This window comes from Gorilla gorilla, chromosome 16 (genome assembly GCF_029281585.2).
Source record: "Gorilla gorilla gorilla isolate KB3781 chromosome 16, NHGRI_mGorGor1-v2.1_pri, whole genome shotgun sequence".
Lineage (NCBI taxonomy): Eukaryota > Metazoa > Chordata > Mammalia > Primates > Hominidae > Gorilla > Gorilla gorilla.
In genome coordinates this window covers 44,060,536-44,078,344 of record NC_073240.2, presented here as the reverse complement: position 1 = coordinate 44,078,344, position 17,809 = coordinate 44,060,536, and the positions used below count along the sequence as shown (strand labels likewise).

General features: G+C 45.9%; 1 protein-coding gene across 3 annotated transcripts in view; it reads left to right on the top strand.

Moving 5' to 3' along the window:
* The first annotated feature begins 332 nt into the window (after window positions 1-332).
* The window catches only part of TGM5 (transglutaminase 5), a 34,605-nt gene continuing 17,128 nt past the window's right edge, over window positions 333-17,809 (top strand). Inside the window, exons 1-6 of one of the 3 annotated variants that reach the window (XM_004056070.5) lie at window positions 333-651; window positions 6,938-7,117; window positions 7,224-7,469; window positions 10,819-10,937; window positions 13,875-14,003; window positions 14,572-14,749. In XM_004056070.5, the coding sequence (XP_004056118.1) occupies window positions 642-651; window positions 6,938-7,117; window positions 7,224-7,469; window positions 10,819-10,937; window positions 13,875-14,003; window positions 14,572-14,749 (862 nt within the window). In that variant the 5' untranslated portion in view covers window positions 333-641. The remainder of the gene's footprint in view (window positions 652-6,937; window positions 7,118-7,223; window positions 7,470-10,818; window positions 10,938-13,874; window positions 14,004-14,571; window positions 14,750-17,809) is intronic. The other 2 variants (XR_010130979.1, XM_004056071.5) reach the window with 2 other exon arrangements.

The following is a 17,809-nucleotide window of genomic DNA, read 5'->3' as shown; positions in this document are numbered from 1 at the left end:
ATTTTATTTGTGATTATTTGCTTTTATTTGTGATTTGTCCTGGACCTGCCAGGTCTCATGCAAGACAATGCCACTGCCAAAGCTAAATACAGTGAAATCATACCGAAGGAGATCCAGACAGAGAGGGTTCTGTTTGCATTTAATGTTCAGGAAGTGACTTTTCAGGATAAAAGAGAGGCCTTGGTTACCTAGCAGGGTTCTCAGCTCAATGAGGTGCTTTAAGCTGTGAGCAGAGTCTTGGGACCCTGATGCTCCTTCCAGCAGCCCCCTGCATCCCTCTGGCGGGCCCATCAGCTCGCTTCTCCCTCCTGACTTCTCCACCACAGCACAGCACCTGCCTGGGAATGCCCTATTGCTCAAGAGCTATCAAAGGCCCACACGGCACAAGGCTGTGACAGTTCATCAGCCTCCACACCTCCTCTCAATTCAGCAACACCGCCAAGAAAAACCTGAGGGCAAGTGAGCAAACCAGTTGTGATCTGCTCGGTAATCAGGTGACAGTGCAGCAGTCCAGCCCCGCCTTCAGTTCTCCTGGAGGCTTCCAATGGAAGGGGAAGTAGACACTCTGGCACCAGTTTGCTGAAGCTCCAGACCGCCCAGCTGTTCTGTGGGGAGCATCCCAGGAACCGGAGGCAGCTACCATGGCCCAAGGTAGGGAAAGCTCCTGTGGCCACTGGAGTTCAGGGATAAGGAGGACAGAGAGAGACTGTAGGAAGTCGAGGGGTGGAGGGTGGATTCAGAGAAATAAAGAAGTAAATACAGAACTGAGGCAGGAAAAGCAAGAATCCCAGAAACCTCAGTATTCATTGGTGGCTTGAGAACCAGGAGACAGCGTAGAGGCAGACAGGTAAACACAGCAACACAGCTGCTTGCTAACATGCCTGCCTCCATAGCCAGGTGGGACAGGGCAGGGCCAGAGATGAGGGGGTCAGGGTTTCTGTCCTTCTCTGCTACTAGCTGACCCTTTGACATTGGACAAGTCACTTCGCCTCTAGTTTCCAACCCCTTTGCCTGAAAAAGGAGGGATTGGACCAGACAATCTTGAAATTGTCTTCCAGCTCTTAAGTTCTCTGAATCTTCATATCTTCTCTTCTTCCTCCATTTCAGAAGGTCTATTACTGATCTTAGCTAATCTTCCCATCACCAACCTTCTCTCTATATCATCACCCTCTCTCTGGAAAGAGCTGCTGTGAAGATTAAATCGTTAGTTGAAATCATTTAGAAGAATAAGCTTTCAACTTCCTCTACAACTGTAACAACCTTACCTTTATTTATTACTTTTTGTGTTTAAATTTTTGTTTTAAAATTTTCATAACTTTTAATTGCACAAGAAATATGGGAATACATAGTTGGAGTAAAATAAATCAATAATTACAGATAAAGCTATAGTCCTCTGCCCGCCATCCCCAATGGCAGCCTCATCTCCAGAGTAAACACTGTTACCTGTCTTTTGTCTGCACATTTACACTCAGACATACATTTACTCAATGTAATACATAGGATTAGCATGTGTGGTCCTTTTTGGTATATCCATGGTATCATCATATTGTATGTATATTTCTACAACTTGATTTTTTTCACTCCACAGTATGTCTGGGAGCTCTGTCCATGCCAGTCAGTACCTATAGATCTACCTCAATATTTCTCATAGTATCAGTGCAAGTAATTTCTAATCCTGTCCCCTATTGATGGGCATTTAGGTTGTTTTCAATTTTCCAGTTACACAAGCAATATTGCAAGGAACATACTTATCCATGCCTCTGTGTGCTCATGTGGGAGTGTCTCTCTAGGATAACTACTAAGATCACTTACTTTAAAAGTTCTTTCTACAATCTTCTGTTTATTTCCTGATCATCTCACCCCATTCTCCTCTCACCTCAAGGAAAACAAATATGCCCAGTAGTCAATGAACCTCCTATTTGAATAGATGGCACCTGGGCTGAAGAGTCATCCCTGTCTTAGGCAGAGATTAACATGGCCCAGGATGTCTCTAGAGGATGGAATTTTGTCCCAGCGCTTGCTGCCAGGCAGATGCTGCCATGCCTGCTGAGTAGCCTGCGTCATGTGCCCAACCTGAACTGTAGCCAGTTAGTGCTGTCTAATAAATTGGTCTCCAAAGGGGGCGAGCTTCTTTTTCCACTGTTAGGTAAAAGCCAAGTGCTTTCTTAGCTGGCAGTGGGTGTAGACATTTTTTTGATCATGAGTGAAAGCCAACAGTGGGCAACAGCTGTTGGGAGTGATGGGAAGAGCACTGGACTGGGCTCAGGAATCCTGGTTTAACCTTAGACAAGATATTTAACCCACCTGAACATTGATTTTCTCATCTCCAAGTGTGGATGACATGACATTTTGTCCCTGCAAGGATGCGATGAAGATTAAATGAGATAACTGTCCTAGCATACCTGGCACAGTGCCTGGCACATAGTAGATAGGCCCTCAATAAGATGTTGATTAAATCTGAAATCTGAAATAAGTACAGGGTGATTTTGCAAAAGATAGAGAATTCTATTCAACCTAGCAAATCTGAGTACCTACAATATGCTGATCATTATGCTTAATTTCTTTTATAATAATAAAAAACTAGTTTATGAAACAGATGTGTGTTAAAGTAATCAAAAGCACTCAAAGAGATTTAACATAAAGTGTAATACTTATTAGGGTATTTTGGCACAGTCAATTTGGTTCATATTTGTTTATAACAACTTTTATTGAGATATAATTCATATACCATCAAGTTCAGCTTTATAAAGTCCACAATTCAGTGGTTTTTCATATATTCACAAAATTTTGCGAGTATCGCCACTATCTAGTTTCAGAACATTTCATTACCTCAAAAAGAAATCCCATACACATTGGCAGTCACGTCCCATTCCACCTTTCTTTAGCTCCTAGCAAACCCTAAATCTACTTTCTGTCTCTATGAATTTGCCTATTCTGGACATTTCATATAAATATAATCATATAATATATGTCTTTTTATGTCTGACTGCTTTCACTTAGCACAATATTTTCAAGGTTCATCCATATTTAGTATGTTCAGCATTCTTTTTTTTTATAGTTGGATGATATTCCTTTGTATGATATATCATTTTGTTTATCTATTCTTCAGTAGATGGACAATTGTGTTGTTTCTACTTTTTGGCTATTATGATATTATGATATTATGCTATCATTTTTCAGGTATTATGTGAACATGTTTTCATTTATCTTGGGTATATACCTGAGGATTGAATTGTTAGGTCATATGGTAACTCTTTGTTGAATGTCTTGAGGAACTTCCAGACTGTTTTCCAAAGTGCTGCACCATTTTACAACCCCATGAGCAATGTATGAGGATTCCAATTTCTCTGCATCCCCACTAACACTTGTTATTATAGTCATCCTAGGAGATACGAGATGGTATCTCATTTGTGTTTCCCTAGGACAAATGATGTTGAGCATCTTTTCGTGTATTTATTAGCCTTTTGCGTATCTCCTTTGGAGAAATGTGTATTCAGGTCAGTTGCCCATTTTAAATTTGAGTTGTCTCTTTTACTGTAGAGTTATATGAATTTTTAAAAAAGTATTCTGGATATAAGTCCCTTGCCAGATATAGGATTTACAAACATTTCCTAACATTCTATGGGTTTTCTCTTCACTTTCTTGATGATGTTCTTGAAGACAAAAAGTTATTAATTTTGATGAGGTCCAATTCATTTGGTTTTTCTCTCACTGTTTGTACTTCTGCTGTCATATCTGAGAAGCTGTTGCCTAGTCTAAGATCACAAAGACTTACCTCTATGTTTTCTTCTAGGAGTTTCATAGCTTTAGCTTTTATGTTTAGGTCTTTGATCCATTTTGAGTTAATTTTTAATAAATGGTGTGAGTTATGCATCCAACTTCATTCTTTTACATGTGGATATCCACTTGTCCCAGCACCACTTTTTGAAAAGAGCATTCTTTCCCCCATTGAATTGTCTTGGCACCCTTGTCAAAGATCAATTGACTGTAAATGTGAGTTTATTGCTAGACTCTCAGTTCTATTCCACTGATCTATATGTCTATCTTTATGCCACTACCACATTGCCTTGATCAAGAAGTGCCACTCCTCTAATTTTGTATTTACTTTTCAATACTGTTTGGCTAGTATGGATCCCTTGTATTTCCATATGAATTTTAGGATCCACTTGTCAATTTCTACAAAATGGCTGTTGGGATTTTGTTAGGGATTGTGTTGAATCTGTAGAAAAACTTGTTATCTTAATGATATTGCCTTCCAATCCATGAACATGGAATGTCTTTTCATTTATTTAGGTCTTCTTTAATTTCTTTCAGTGATGTTTTGTGATATAGGTTTTGCACTTTCGTTAAATTTACTAAGTCATTCTTTTTGATGCTGTTATAAATGGAATTATTTTCTTAATTTTATTTTCAGGTTACTCCTTGCAAATGTGTAAAAATACAATTGGTTTTTGTATATTGATATTGTGTCCTGCAACCTTGCTGAATTCATTTATTAATTATATTTTTTGGCGGGTTCCTTGGGATTTTCTATATACAAGATTATGTCACATGTAAATAGAAACAATTTTACTTCTTTCCAATCTGTATGTCTTTGATTTATTTTCTTTTTCTTTCTTTCTTTTTTTTTCTTTTTGCCTAATAGCCCTAGCTAGAACCTCTAGTAGAATGTTAAATAGATGTGACAACAGCAGACATTCTTGTCTTGTTCCTTATCTTAGCAAGAAAGCATCCAATCTTTTACTATTAAGTATGGGATTGCCTGTGGGCTTTGGAGGGCAGTGGTGCGATCTTGGCTCACTGCAACCTCCACCTCCTGGGTTCAAGCAGTTCTCTGCCTCAGCCTCCAGAGTAGCTGGGATTACAGGGGCCCACCACCACGCCCGGCTAACTTTTGTATTTTTAGTAGAGATGGGGTTTCACCATCTTAGCCAGGCTGGTCTTGAACTCCTGACCTTGTGATCCACCTGCCTCGGCCTCCCAAAGTGCTGGAATTATAGGCATGAGCCACCGTGCCTGGCTGGAAGTCCCCTTCTATTCTTAGTTTGTTGAATATTTTTATCATGAAAGAATGTTGGATTCTGTTGAATGCGCTGATTCACTTTGAAAAAGTCTAAATACAACCAAGACAAAGCAGCTAGGTCTCTGTACTCATTGGCTTATATCTAGAGGCAAAAGACAGACAAATAAAAAAGTAGCTAAGAAAAACATCTGAACACCTCATCCTAATCCTTACACTAGTAGGTCTGTTGATATGAATGAACAAATGAACCCGGCATGTAAATTAAGTTGTCAATTAAGCAGATGAGTGATTCAGGTAAGTGTATAGCTCAGCAGGTGATGGAAAGAAGGGTGGGCCAATTGAGGCAGCCTTCACGGAGCAGGTAGGTATTGGAGGACAGGTGGAATTTGGTTAGAGAGTGAGGGGCCCTTGAGTTGGGGCTATAACAGCAAATACAAAGACAGGGATTTGTTTGGGGATAGATTGGCTAGAGGAGAGGGCCAATGCTGGGAATGATGAGAAGTGAGAATGCAAGAATAAGCTAAGGCCAAGTATGAAGAGCTGTGTCAAGTTAAGGAATGTGCCTTTTATATGGTAGACTGTAGGAGATCTCAGAACTTGTAAAGCAAAAGAATGGCATGATTAAATTGTCTTGAGGAAAGGTAATCTGATAATGCATTAAGAGATGGGAGATGGGGAGAGATACAGGAGGCAGGAGACCTCATGGAGGCCATTATGGTGACTAGGTATGAGGAGAAGACGTTGGAATTATGTGAATGTGGAAAGGGATGGATAGACACCAGAGATGTTTTAATGGAAGGCATGAAGAGAGTTAGTGACAGGTGAATGGGCATGGGCTGGGAAGGAGATGGGTGAGCCAATTGTGATTTAAAGGCTGTGAGCCCACCAGGTGACTCGGACCATGGCAGAACCATGGTCAAACAAGGAAAAATAAAAAACAGACCCTTCTGGCAGAGACACACTTGGAGACTAGTGAGGTCAGTCTGTGTTTTAGCAGAGGCTCCAGAAGGTTGGGAATGAAACTTTCTTTGACTGTTGTCAGCATCCAAGCTCCCAGGGCACTGAGCACATGGCCTGTGGTGGTCAGAGAGCCAGCAGATGGCTAAAAGAAGAGCAGCTAGCAGCCGGGCACGGTGGCTCACGCCTGTAATCCCAGCACTTTGGGAGGCCGAGGCAGGCGGATCACGAGGTCAGGAGATCCAGACCATTCTGGCTAACACGGTGAAACCCTGTCTTTACTAAAACTACAAAAAATTAGCCAGGCATGGTGGCGGGCGCCTGTAGCCCCAGCTACTCGGGAGGCTGAGGCAGGAGAATGGCGTGAACCCGGGAGGCGGAGCTTGCAGTGAGCCGAGATCGTGCCACTGCACAGCAGCCTGGGCAACAGTGTGAGACTCTGTCTCAAAAAAAAAAAAAAAAAAAAAAAAAAAAGGAAGAGCATCTAGCCCAAGGAAAGTTAAACCCAGGGCAACTAAACCAGGGAGCAGCTCCCCACACCTGGAGGCTAGTACAGGGGCAAGTGAGACTGTTAACTTGAGTCCAAGAAAGCAGATGCTGGGGTGAATCTGAAGCCATGTGAGGCTGAAGGGAGCAATCAAACTTGGCCAGGTCTACAGAAGGACTTGGACAGAGGCAGAAAACCATGCCCCTCCAGGAGGGTGTAAGGGAGAAGAAGATAGAGGGTCAGAGAGATAGGAGAGGAAGGAAAAAAGAGGAACGTGCATGCATGGAACCTCATTAAATCCTCATCCTTATCCTCATCCTGGCAGGCTGATCTTATGGACTCTATTTTACTGATATGGAAACTGAGGCTCAGGCTAAGTTACTTTCTCAAGTTTGCAGAACTAGTAAGTGGTAGACAGGATTGGCTCCACAACCCCACTATTTTGTCTAACCCTGGCTGCCCCATTGCAGGGCTAGAAGTGGCCCTCACAGACCTCCAGAGCTCCAGAAATAATGTGCGGCACCACACGGAGGAGATCACTGTGGACCACCTGCTTGTTCGCCGGGGCCAGGCCTTCAGCCTCACCCTGTACTTCAGGAACCGGGGCTTCCAGCCAGGCCTGGACAACATCATCTTCGTGGTTGAGACTGGTAAGAACCCCAGCTGGCTCACAGGGGCTAACTGTGTGTTTCTGGGAGGGGATTTTCGGGGGTTTGGAGGTCGCCATGGAGGGCCTCAGCTTTACTTCCCTCCTAGGACCGCTGCCAGACCTGGCCTTGGGGACTCGGGCTGTGTTCAGCCTGGCACGCCATCACAGCCCCAGCCCCTGGATTGCCTGGCTGGAGACCAATGGGGCCACCTCCACAGAGGTGAGCTTGTGCGCTCCTCCCACGGCGGCCGTGGGTCGGTACCTCTTGAAAATCCACATCGACTCCTTCCAGGGGTCTGTGACGGCCTACCAGCTAGGGGAGTTCATCCTGCTTTTCAATCCCTGGTGCCCAGGTAAGGCAGGGTGCCCAGGCGGTGCCCTCCTTTCTCTTCTGTCAGTGCTGCCAGAGAGACAGGCTCAAGGGTTTCTAGACCCCGCTCCCGGGCCACCCAGAGCCTCCTCAATTCCCTGCACTCAGCATCCGCCCCAACTACCACCAATCAGGGCAGGAAACCTTGCTATTCATTTACTTATTTAGAATTTTCAAGTTATAAACCAAATCATCTTTGCTTAAACAGAAAAACTGTTACAATTAAGTTTGATCGTGAATAACATCTACCTTCATCATATAATTTTAAGTTAACTAGAGTATTTTTCATTATAAAAGGAACGAATGCACTGCATTGAGTATTTATGGAATGAAGGAAAGGGTTAAAAAAAAAGAAAGAGAAAAGTATAAAGTAAAAAGTAAAGCCTCCCAATCTCTAAGCTCCATTCAACAGCAGTTCTATTCTTTCAGATTCCATTCACCTTTAACATTTTCTTGTGTAGTTTTACAAAAGTGTTCTAAGCTTAATCAAATACGTATGCCTCTGTGTGTGTGTGATTCTACAATACATACCGTAAGTGAGATTATGTAATACATACCATTCTCCAGCTTTTTTTTTTTTTAATTTAACAATTCAACTTTGGGCACATTTTCCTATCGGAGCATTCTTCTTAGCAGCTACAATTATTCCACTGTTTGGATGCACCAGATATTTTTAACTAGTCCTCTATGGGCATTTTGGCTGTTTCCGGTTTTTTTTTTTCTTCTTCTTCTATAGACAAAGTAACAGTGAATATCTCACACTACCTGTCTCACAAGCCCTGACCTCTAAATCTAGTTGGGGACAGGGCTAGATACATAGGCAGACACAAGGACATGGTGTGGGCAGAAGGGGTCAGGAGTAGAGAACGGGTCTGCTGTGCTTTGAGCAGAGGTCAGACTCCCAAGTCTGGCTTCTGACTTAGGGGACCATCCCCTTCCCATCTTCCCTCTCTTTCTACCTTCTCCCCCAGCCTTATCCCAAGGGGGCCTCCTGGGTCACATCAGGACCCAGAGCCCTGGATGGGTTCTAACACCTCTAACCACTTCCCGCTTCCCTGTCCCCGAATGGCTGAGAATGCTCACCCATCAGCCAGGTGGAGAGACTCTGCCATGGGATCCAGGAGGGCCAGTCGACTGTTTTCCCTGTCTCTGTCTCGTATCTCTCTCTCTCTCTCTCTCAGGGCCTTCTGAGCAGTGGGGAGAAAAGCGTTAATGATGGGGCCTTCTCTCTTGAGCTTGTGCCACACCCAGGCCCCGGGAGACCCAACACTGGGCCTAGGGTTGGTGGGGGCTGAAGTGCCCTGTGGTGCTGCAGGACGGGAGGGTATTGGCTGGGAAGCCTCACTGTGTAGCTCAGGCCACTGCTGGCCCTGGCTGAGAGGAGGGGGCTGTGTGGTCTCAACCATGAACCTGCAGCTTCTCGCCACACTGGCCCAAACCCTCAATAAAATACATCTCAGCAACGAGGCCTCCTGCACCAGCCTCCTATCAGGCTGTGTCTGAGGCTGCCTCTGAGGAGGGCACCTTTCCCTCAGGGTCAGGCAGAGCTTCCAGACAGCTCTAGGACCCTGCGAAGCGGACGTCTGTGCCCATGGCCTTTTGTTTGTTTGTTCTTAACTTTAAAAAGATAATTTGTAACCTTTATTTTAGGTTCAGGGGTACACGTACAGGTTTGTTACGTAGGTAAATTGCACACCACAGAGGTTTGGTTTGATGTACGCATTATTTTGTTACCCAGGTAATAAGCATACTACCCAACAGGCAGTTTTTCTTTTTTTTTTGTAATGGTTTCTTTTTTTTATTATTATACTTTAAGTTCTATGGTACGTGTGCACAACGTGCAGGTTTGTTACATATGTATACATGTGCCATGTTGGTGTGCTGCACCCATTAACTTGTCATTTACATTAGGTATATCTCCTAATGCTATCCCTCCCCTCTTCCCCCCACCCCACGACAGGCCCTGGTGTGTGATGTTCCCCACCCTGTGTCCAAGTGTTCTCATTGTTCAATTCCCACCTATGAGTGAGAACATGTGGTGTTGGTCTTACGTCCTTGCAATAGTTTGCTCAGAATGATGGTTTCCAGCTTCATCCATGTCCCTATAAAGGACATGAACTCATCCTTTTTTATGGCTGCATAGTATTCCATGGTGTATATGTGCCACATTTTCTTAATCCAGTCTATCATTGATGGACATTTGGGTTGGTTCCAAGTCTTTGCTATTATGGATAGTGCCACAACAAACATACGTGTGCATGTGTCTTTATAGCAGCATGATTTATAATCCTTTGGGTATATGCCCAGTAATGGTATGGCTGGGTCAAATGGTATTTCTAGTTCTAGACCCTTGAGGAATTGCCACACTGTCTTCCACAATGGTTGAACTAGTTTACAGTCCCACCAACAGTGTAAAAGTGTTGGTATTTCTCCACATCCTCTCCACACCCCCAACATGTAGTTTTTCAATACTTACCTTCCTCCCACCCTCCACCCTCAAGTAAGCCCCATTACTTTCAATGGCAAAAACCACAATTACTTTTGCACCAACCTAATGTTAAGATATTTTTGAACTGGCTTCAAAACGCTCTGTTCATATGGGCAGCACGTATATGTGTATATGTATATAAATTCATGCTGTAAACATTGTTCATAATCTGTTGAGACTTCATGTATCACATACAGATTTCCATGTCCATGTACACGATTTTGCTGCCTTACGTCTCTATGGTATGGGATTCCGTGGTGGAGATGTACTGAAGCTATCTAACTACTCCCCAATAACAGGTTTCCAGCTTTCCAGAATCATAAACAGCACTCAGATGAACAGCTTAGTGTCTAAATCTTTGTGCACATATGAAATGCTTTGTCTAGATTAAATGCCTACAAAAGGAATAATGAGGTCAATGCCAACCCTTAAGGTCTGGTTTGCTCTTTTCCAACCAAGATTAGTACAGCAGAAAAAGCACAGAATATGGAATCAATGGGCTGTGTTCAATTTCCAGCTCTGCGCTGATGTGTGATTTGGGCAATTTACTTAATCACTCTGAGCCTGTTTCCTCAACCTTAAAATGGGAATAGGATGTAAACGTGCTTTGTAAACCAAGAAATTCCACCAAAGGGAAATTTTTATTATTCTACCTTATGTTCATGTTGAGCCTGTTGCTGGTGTTGGGAGCATGGACTCCCTAAGACCCACTGCCTCGTGCCCCTCTTGGTGTTGCCAGGGGCCCTTGCTCCAGAGCCGTTTCCTCTGGGACTGTGGGGATGAGAATGGGGCAGTAAGGGAAAGGTGACTTTTCTGCTTCGTGCCCTCCCACTCTGGTTCCTAGAGGATGCTGTCTACTTGGACAGTGAGCCCCAGAGGCAGGAGTATGTCATGAATGATTACGGCTTCATCTACCAAGGCAGCAAGAACTGGATCCGCCCATGTCCCTGGAACTATGGACAGGTGAGTCTCAGCCCTGCTTATGGCCCATCCTGGCCCTGAGCTTGTGGGGAGAGGGAGCAGGGCGCGTGTGAGCTTCACCTAGAACTGCTGACCCACGCTAACTAAATGGCACGAGGAAGATGTGTGTTGTGAGCCCAGGTTGCCCGAGGAGCAGCCATAGGGAGTGGGAGGGCCTGTCTCTTTGCTGATCATGTCTGATTTGGACAACAAGAGCTAAGGGTAAGGGCAGTTAAAGGCACCTCACCCAGGAATTCCAGTGAGCATGAGGGTGAGGATGGAAGGCATGGCAACCACCACAGCAGTGATGATGCCCGGCATTTTGGTTCATTAAACTGTTTTTCCACTGGGGTCCCATTTGCCACTCTCTCACTTCATGCTCACAACCCCTGGTGACTGATCCTAGCATCAATTCTGTCACACCAAGGACAACTTGTCCCCTGAATGTCTCAGCCAGAAGCAGGGCTGATGAGCAGCAATGCATCTCCCTCCCCATGGCTACTGTCTCTTTATTTCTGTATATTTTTGATGATACATCTTTTTAATTATGAAAATTAATACATGCTTGTTTAAAAAGATTTGCAAAGAGACATTACAAAAATGGATACATGAAGGTCATCCCAAGCACCATCACCAGCTTGGTGTATGTTCCTCTACATTTTGTTTTCTATACGCATTCTAAAACGCTACTTTATAAGTAAAAATAACGTCATATTAATTGCAATGCTCTGCACCTCTTGCCTTTCTAAAAGCCTGCCTCTCATTTCAAATTCAGCCTGCAGCAGGGACTTCAGGAAGTCCAGTGCCAGGCAAGGAAGAAGGCTCTCGATGCTGAGCCCCAGTGCCAAGAGCACTGTGGGAGGGAGAGGATCAGCCCTCGGACTCTCAGAAAGCTGTCAGCTAGGAAACCCTGGGGATCCTCGTGGAGCCTTGTCTCAGCTTGATATGAATTCCTCTCCTGGACCTGCCCAAATAGAACTCCAACATATGTGTCCTTCCAGCCCCAGCCTGGGCCCAGGGGTGGCTCTAGCCAAGATGAGATATAGCGGCCTCAACTGGCCCCAACTCACATCCCCAATCCTCACTAAGCATGGGCAGATTGGGCATCATGGAGAGACCTGGACAGGAGTGGGCTGCCATCTGTGAGAAACAGAAGTGAGGGGTTGCTGCTTTCTCAGACCTGGGTCCCTCTGTTTCTGTCTTTCTTTTGTTGTTGTTGTCTTGTTTTTTGTTTTTGAGACATGGTCTTGCTCTGTCACCCAGGCTGGAAGGCAGTGGTGAGATCATGGCTCATTGCAGCCTTGACCTCCTGGACTCAAGTGATCCTCCCACCTCAGCCTCCTGAGTAGCTGGGACTACAGGCATGCCCCACCACGCCTGGCTAATTTTTTTATTTTTTGCAGAGACGTGGTCTCACTATATTGCCCAGGCTGGTCTCAAACTCCTGGGCTCAAATGATCCTCCCGTCTCGGCCTCCCAAAGTGTTGGGATTACAGGTGTGTACCATCACGCCTGGCCCATTTCTGTCTTTCTTCTTCATTAAATATATATTGATCGCCTGCTCAGTGCCAGGCAGGGTGCTAAGTGCTAGAGATATGAAAATGAATACAACATTGTCCCTGATCTTACAGTGTAATGCGGACTCAGACACATAAACAGGTCACTTATCATGCAGTGGAATATGTAAAGATTGAGAGACAGGGGCAGAGTGTTCTGAGAGCCAAGGGGAAGATCTCTTGGTTGGGCATGGGAGTATCATAGAAGCTTCCTGGGAGAGGAGATGTTTGAATTGAGTTAGCCAAGTGAAGGATAGTGGGAAAAACATCCCAGGCAGAGGGAAGCCATGAGCAAAGACACGAGGGTGGGAAACGGTTTGGCCCACTGCAGAAATTTGGTGTTGCTGGAGAAAAAATGGTAGGGATGGGGGCGGAGGGCAATTATTGAAACTTGAGGCTGGAGAGGTAGGTTGGGACCAGATCTGGGAGGAACTTATGTGCCTTCTGAAGGAGGTCAGAGCTTTGATTCTCTAGGCTGTAGGAGGCCTTTGAAAATTTGAAAACAGAAAAGTGAGCTGATCAAACTGTCCTCTGGGGAAGATTGATCAGAGAAGCCTCCTAATTCTGCGTGTTGCCCAGTGTTACACGGGAATAAATGTATTCATTTACACTCATTCTACAAAGAGGTACAGAGTTCCTGCAATGTGCTGGGCACTGTGCCAGGCCTACGGTCCAGAGTTGTGAAGAGAGCTGGACTGAAACAGCCCCAAGACTCAGGCAGGAAAAGACAGACTTGACTACATCACGTAACTGAGTCTCACGTGGAGAGGGGACATACCCAGGGCTGTGGCGCTAAAGCAGGCTCAGGCTCGGGGAAGGCCTCAGAGGGAGTGGCATTCACACCAAGTCTGAAGGACCAGGAGGAGCCAGCCTGCCTTGGGTGGGAAATTTTCATAATTCACATGCAATTAGTCAGCCTAGAGCCCCAGTGAATCACGGGTGCCATGGCAGGTTGGCACCCTCACTTCAGCGGTAGCTGCCAATGCTAAGCTGGGTCAGCAGGTGAGTGTGGAAGCAGGGGCAATGTGGTTTTGGCAGGAACACCCCCTGGGGCTCTAGGAGTGTGGGGACTGAGAGGAGAGGAGGGCCTTTTCAATCAGTCAGACTCACTGGGGGAAAAACCCAAACAACCCAGGATTAGCAATAGTTATCTCGGAGTGAAGGGGAGGGATTTGGTGTGCAGGGCATATGCACCAGGTGAATTGTGACCCTAGAGTTTTGAAACCCCGCACCTGAATGGGAGGAAATTCATGGCTGTTCTGTTTGACACAGTTACCTTCCAAGTGAGTTTATATTCCACTAGGGTTGGGGGGAAGTCATTACTTTTTACATACTCCCACGTGACAAGCATGGGTGCCTTCCCTCTCTGCCTCTCCCCCCGAAGTTTGAAGACAAAATCATAGACATCTGCCTGAAGCTGCTAGACAAGAGCCTGCACTTCCAGACTGACCCAGCCACAGACTGTGCCCTGCGGGGAAGCCCCGTCTACGTCAGCAGAGTGGTGTGTGCCATGGTGAGGTCCCTGGCGTGCCCGGGGAGGGAGGAAGCTGTGCAGCGGGAGCCCTGCCCACTCACAGTTGCCCCCTGCAGTGGGTGAAAGAGGGACCCTCTGGCAAAGCCATCTTGGATGAGACTGACGCCAGCATGTGGGTGACAAGTTTTCTCAACCGAGCTCTGAAATAGCTGGGTGTGGGTCATCACCTCTATTAATTCCAAATTGCATGTTTTGAGAAAGGGTGAGTGTAGCTCCGGTTTGGGAAATGGTCTTGTTGTTTCTAAATTTCCTCTTTTCTGAAGTGTTTTTTAAAGCTCTCAGAGGTAAGCTCCAGCTTTGCAGGGGATGGGAGGACACAGGTAAGGGGCAGATAGGAACATAATAATAAGCTAATTCACAGTGGAGCAAAAGTCAGAAGAGTCAACCCCCATCCTTAGCCCTCCCCAGTAGGTCTGGAAGTCCACAGTAAAATGCTGTCAAAAGTATCTCCTCTGTTTCTCAGGCCCATGGGTCTTCCAAGGCAGCCCACACATGGCATTTGAGGAAATGGATGTTTCTAACACTTCTCTATATGGCTTCTCTTCAGATCAACAGCAATGATGATAATGGGGTGCTCAATGGAAACTGGAGTGAGAATTACACAGACGGCGCCAACCCTGCGGAGTGGACGGGCAGCGTGGCCATCCTGAAGCAGTGGAACGCCACAGGCTGCCAGCCCGTGCGCTACGGGCAATGCTGGGTCTTTGCTGCCGTCATGTGCACAGGTAGGAGGTAGAAAGGTCCCCACGAAAAGGTCAGAAGTATAGCCACTCATGTATGAGCCTTCTGAACCATTCCCATCCCAGTCCCACACAGTTCCCACCAAGGGACATTTGGAAGGAAGCCCTTTTCCTCTCTGAAATGTCTCGGCCAGGCACGGTGGCTCACACCTGTAATCCCAGCACTTTGGGAGCCCGAGGCGGGTGGATCCCAAGGTCAGGAGTTCAAGACCAGCCTGGCCAAGATGGTGAAACCCCGTCTCTACTAAAAATACAAAAATTAGCAGGGCACGGTGGCAGGCACCTGTAATCCCAGCTACTCGGGAGGCTGAGGCAGGAGAATTGCTTGAACCCGGGGGGCAGAGGTTGCAATGAGCCAAGATCACGCCACTGCACTCCAGTCTGGGTGACAAGAGTCAGACTCCGTCTCAAAAAATAAATAAAAAAATAAAGTGTCTCATCACGGACCTCAGACTGCACATGTCTGGGCTTATGTCAGACCATGGTTCCAAAGTGACAGTCACACGTCCCAGGACGCCTGACACCCTTGCTTCTTCTAAGCTTAGGCAACCTACCAGCATATTCCTAAGAGCTTGGCTGGGAACTGTCTAGGTTCAAGATAGAAATGAGATGAGAGGCTGAGTAATTAGGAAACTACAAACTGATTAGTGTCCTTTCTGAGCACAGAGAATGGGCTCAATGAAGATGTGTACATGGAAGGGAAACGTGAGTCAGGGCTGTGGTGTGGGCCATGGGGCCAGAGCAAGATGGCAACCCAAGGGAAATGACCTTGAATTTGGAGTTGTTGAGGGCCTGATAGCCTGACTCTGGCCAGAGGGTTAGGGGAAGGAAGAAAATGTGAGGTCAGCTTTTCAGATAAGGAATGGATACTACATTAGTAGAGGAAAAACTAAAAAATACATATGGGGAAAAGATGGCAAATGGAAGTTGGTTTGTGTGTGACAAGAGGAGGAGATGAGGAGGAAATCATGAGGGGAGTGATACTTGGAAATGAGTCACACATGGAGGTGAAAGGAGGAGGCCTTCTGCCTCACCCAGGGCCAAGCACTTGCTCCAGGTCCTCACCCTCGCCCTGCCCCACACCCAGGCCTGCTCTCGGCCTCTTGGCTTGCGCATCCTGATTTGGGTGGCAATCAGAAGGTTATTTATTGTGTTAAGCTGGGGAGAGAAGCCAAGCAAGGTTTTCGCTCACAGGACTCTTTAGGGGAATCCAAGAATACCAGATCTGCCCATAGCTTGGTGTTTATTGGGGGCTCGGGCCTTCGGGTAGAATTTCGTGTGTGACAAAGTTTGTTGCATTTCGTGTGCATATATGTGCCAGGCCCACCTCTGGGCTGTTGGAAGAATGCAACTTCCCTGAAGGAAGCTCAGAGAGCCCCAGGCATCTGTCCAAGGGCACGAGGAGGTGTTGCCACCGAGAGAGAGTGACTTTGCACAGTTGATGAGAATGATCAGTAAGCCCCAAGCTTACTCCTCTGCAACTGCAGAGCCACCTCTCGAGTTGGATGAGTTGAGTTGGATGAGTTGAGTGCCCAGGTATAAGAAACAAGGAATTCCACAGCTTTGAGACTCCATGTCATGAAGATTTGGGTGAAGTGAGAGGACTGAGTCCTTCAGGAAGCAAGCACAAGACGGACAGGTAGAGACTAGATCTTGTATAAGATAGAGAGGGAACCTTCCAGTGTGTGGAAAAGCCTAGCATCTAATGGGCCAGGTATGTGTGTGTAGAAGGAGTGAGCCAGGTTTGGGTGTGGTTGTCTGGAACTGCGTGATGAGAGAAGTGGAGCCAGTGAATGGAGATTATGCAATGACAGTAGACCAATTAACATGTTTGTGAGAATCATGGCCCTTTAGTGGCCTGGAAAACAAAGGGTTGGTCAAAGTAGGTCAAACGTGGCCCAGTCCCCTGTAGCTCAATCAGCACTAACCTTCCCCCAAAGGGCTACCACGTTATAAATTAAGAAATACAGCAGTTTGAAAAACTCATCCCTTCACAGCAATACTTACTGAGTCCTTATTCTACATCAGGCACTCACTGTGTTCCAAGAGCTCTTGGATACAAGATGGGTAAGACCCAGCTTCTGTCTTCAACCAAAGTTAAAATTAAAGATTTAGTCAAACTCCTTAACCTCAAACAGTTCCCAAAGCATGTTTTTTGAAAATATATATGTTATTATTTCATAGCCATAGTAACTAATGTTTATTGGGGACTTCCTTTGTGCCAGGCACTGTGCTAAAACCCTGACAGCCTAGAGTAGTGGAGAAGCTTGTGGACTCTGGAGGCAAGATGCGTGAGGTTGCGTACCTACCATTAATTGGCTGAGTAACCTTGGGCAAGTCATTTAACTTGTGCCTCAGTTTCCTCAGATGTACAATGGGGAAAGTAGTGGTACCTACCTCATAGGATTATTGAAGGAATTGAGTGACTTCATTCTGGAGAGTGCTTAGAATAGTGCCTGGCTATAGTGAGTGTTCAGGAAGCATCAGTTAGGGTCCTCTTGTCTGATCCCCTAAATGCCCTTATGAGGTGGGACCTATCATCTCCATTTTTCAGAAGAGGAAATTGAGTGGTGGAGCCAGTCTCATACCCAAGTCTGGCTGGCTCTGTAAGCCATGTGCTAACCATCAGGCCATACCACCTCATGAACATTGCTAGCAGCTGCCATTAATCCAGCACCAAGTCCCTCAGGAACACACTGGGCACTTTCACTTTTACTAATACTGACCACCACCTGCAAAGTCGATATATCGTTATAGCCATTTCACAGATGAGGAAGCAGGCTTAAAGTGACCAAGGGACTCTGGTCTGACTCAGACGTGCATCTCCCCTCTACGGCCCTGCCTCCCAGTGTGGCCTTTCAACACGTTGACACATTGACTTCAACTTCCCATAGAAAAACCACAAAAGGAGGCTTTGCATGCCTCAAAGATGAGGTTATAGTTTTTGGGATGTGCTGTGTCCTTGGCATCCATTTAGTTGCCTGTTACTTGAGAATTTTAGAGAACTCCCTGGCCTACCCTTTCTGTGCCCGGGGCCAGGCACCC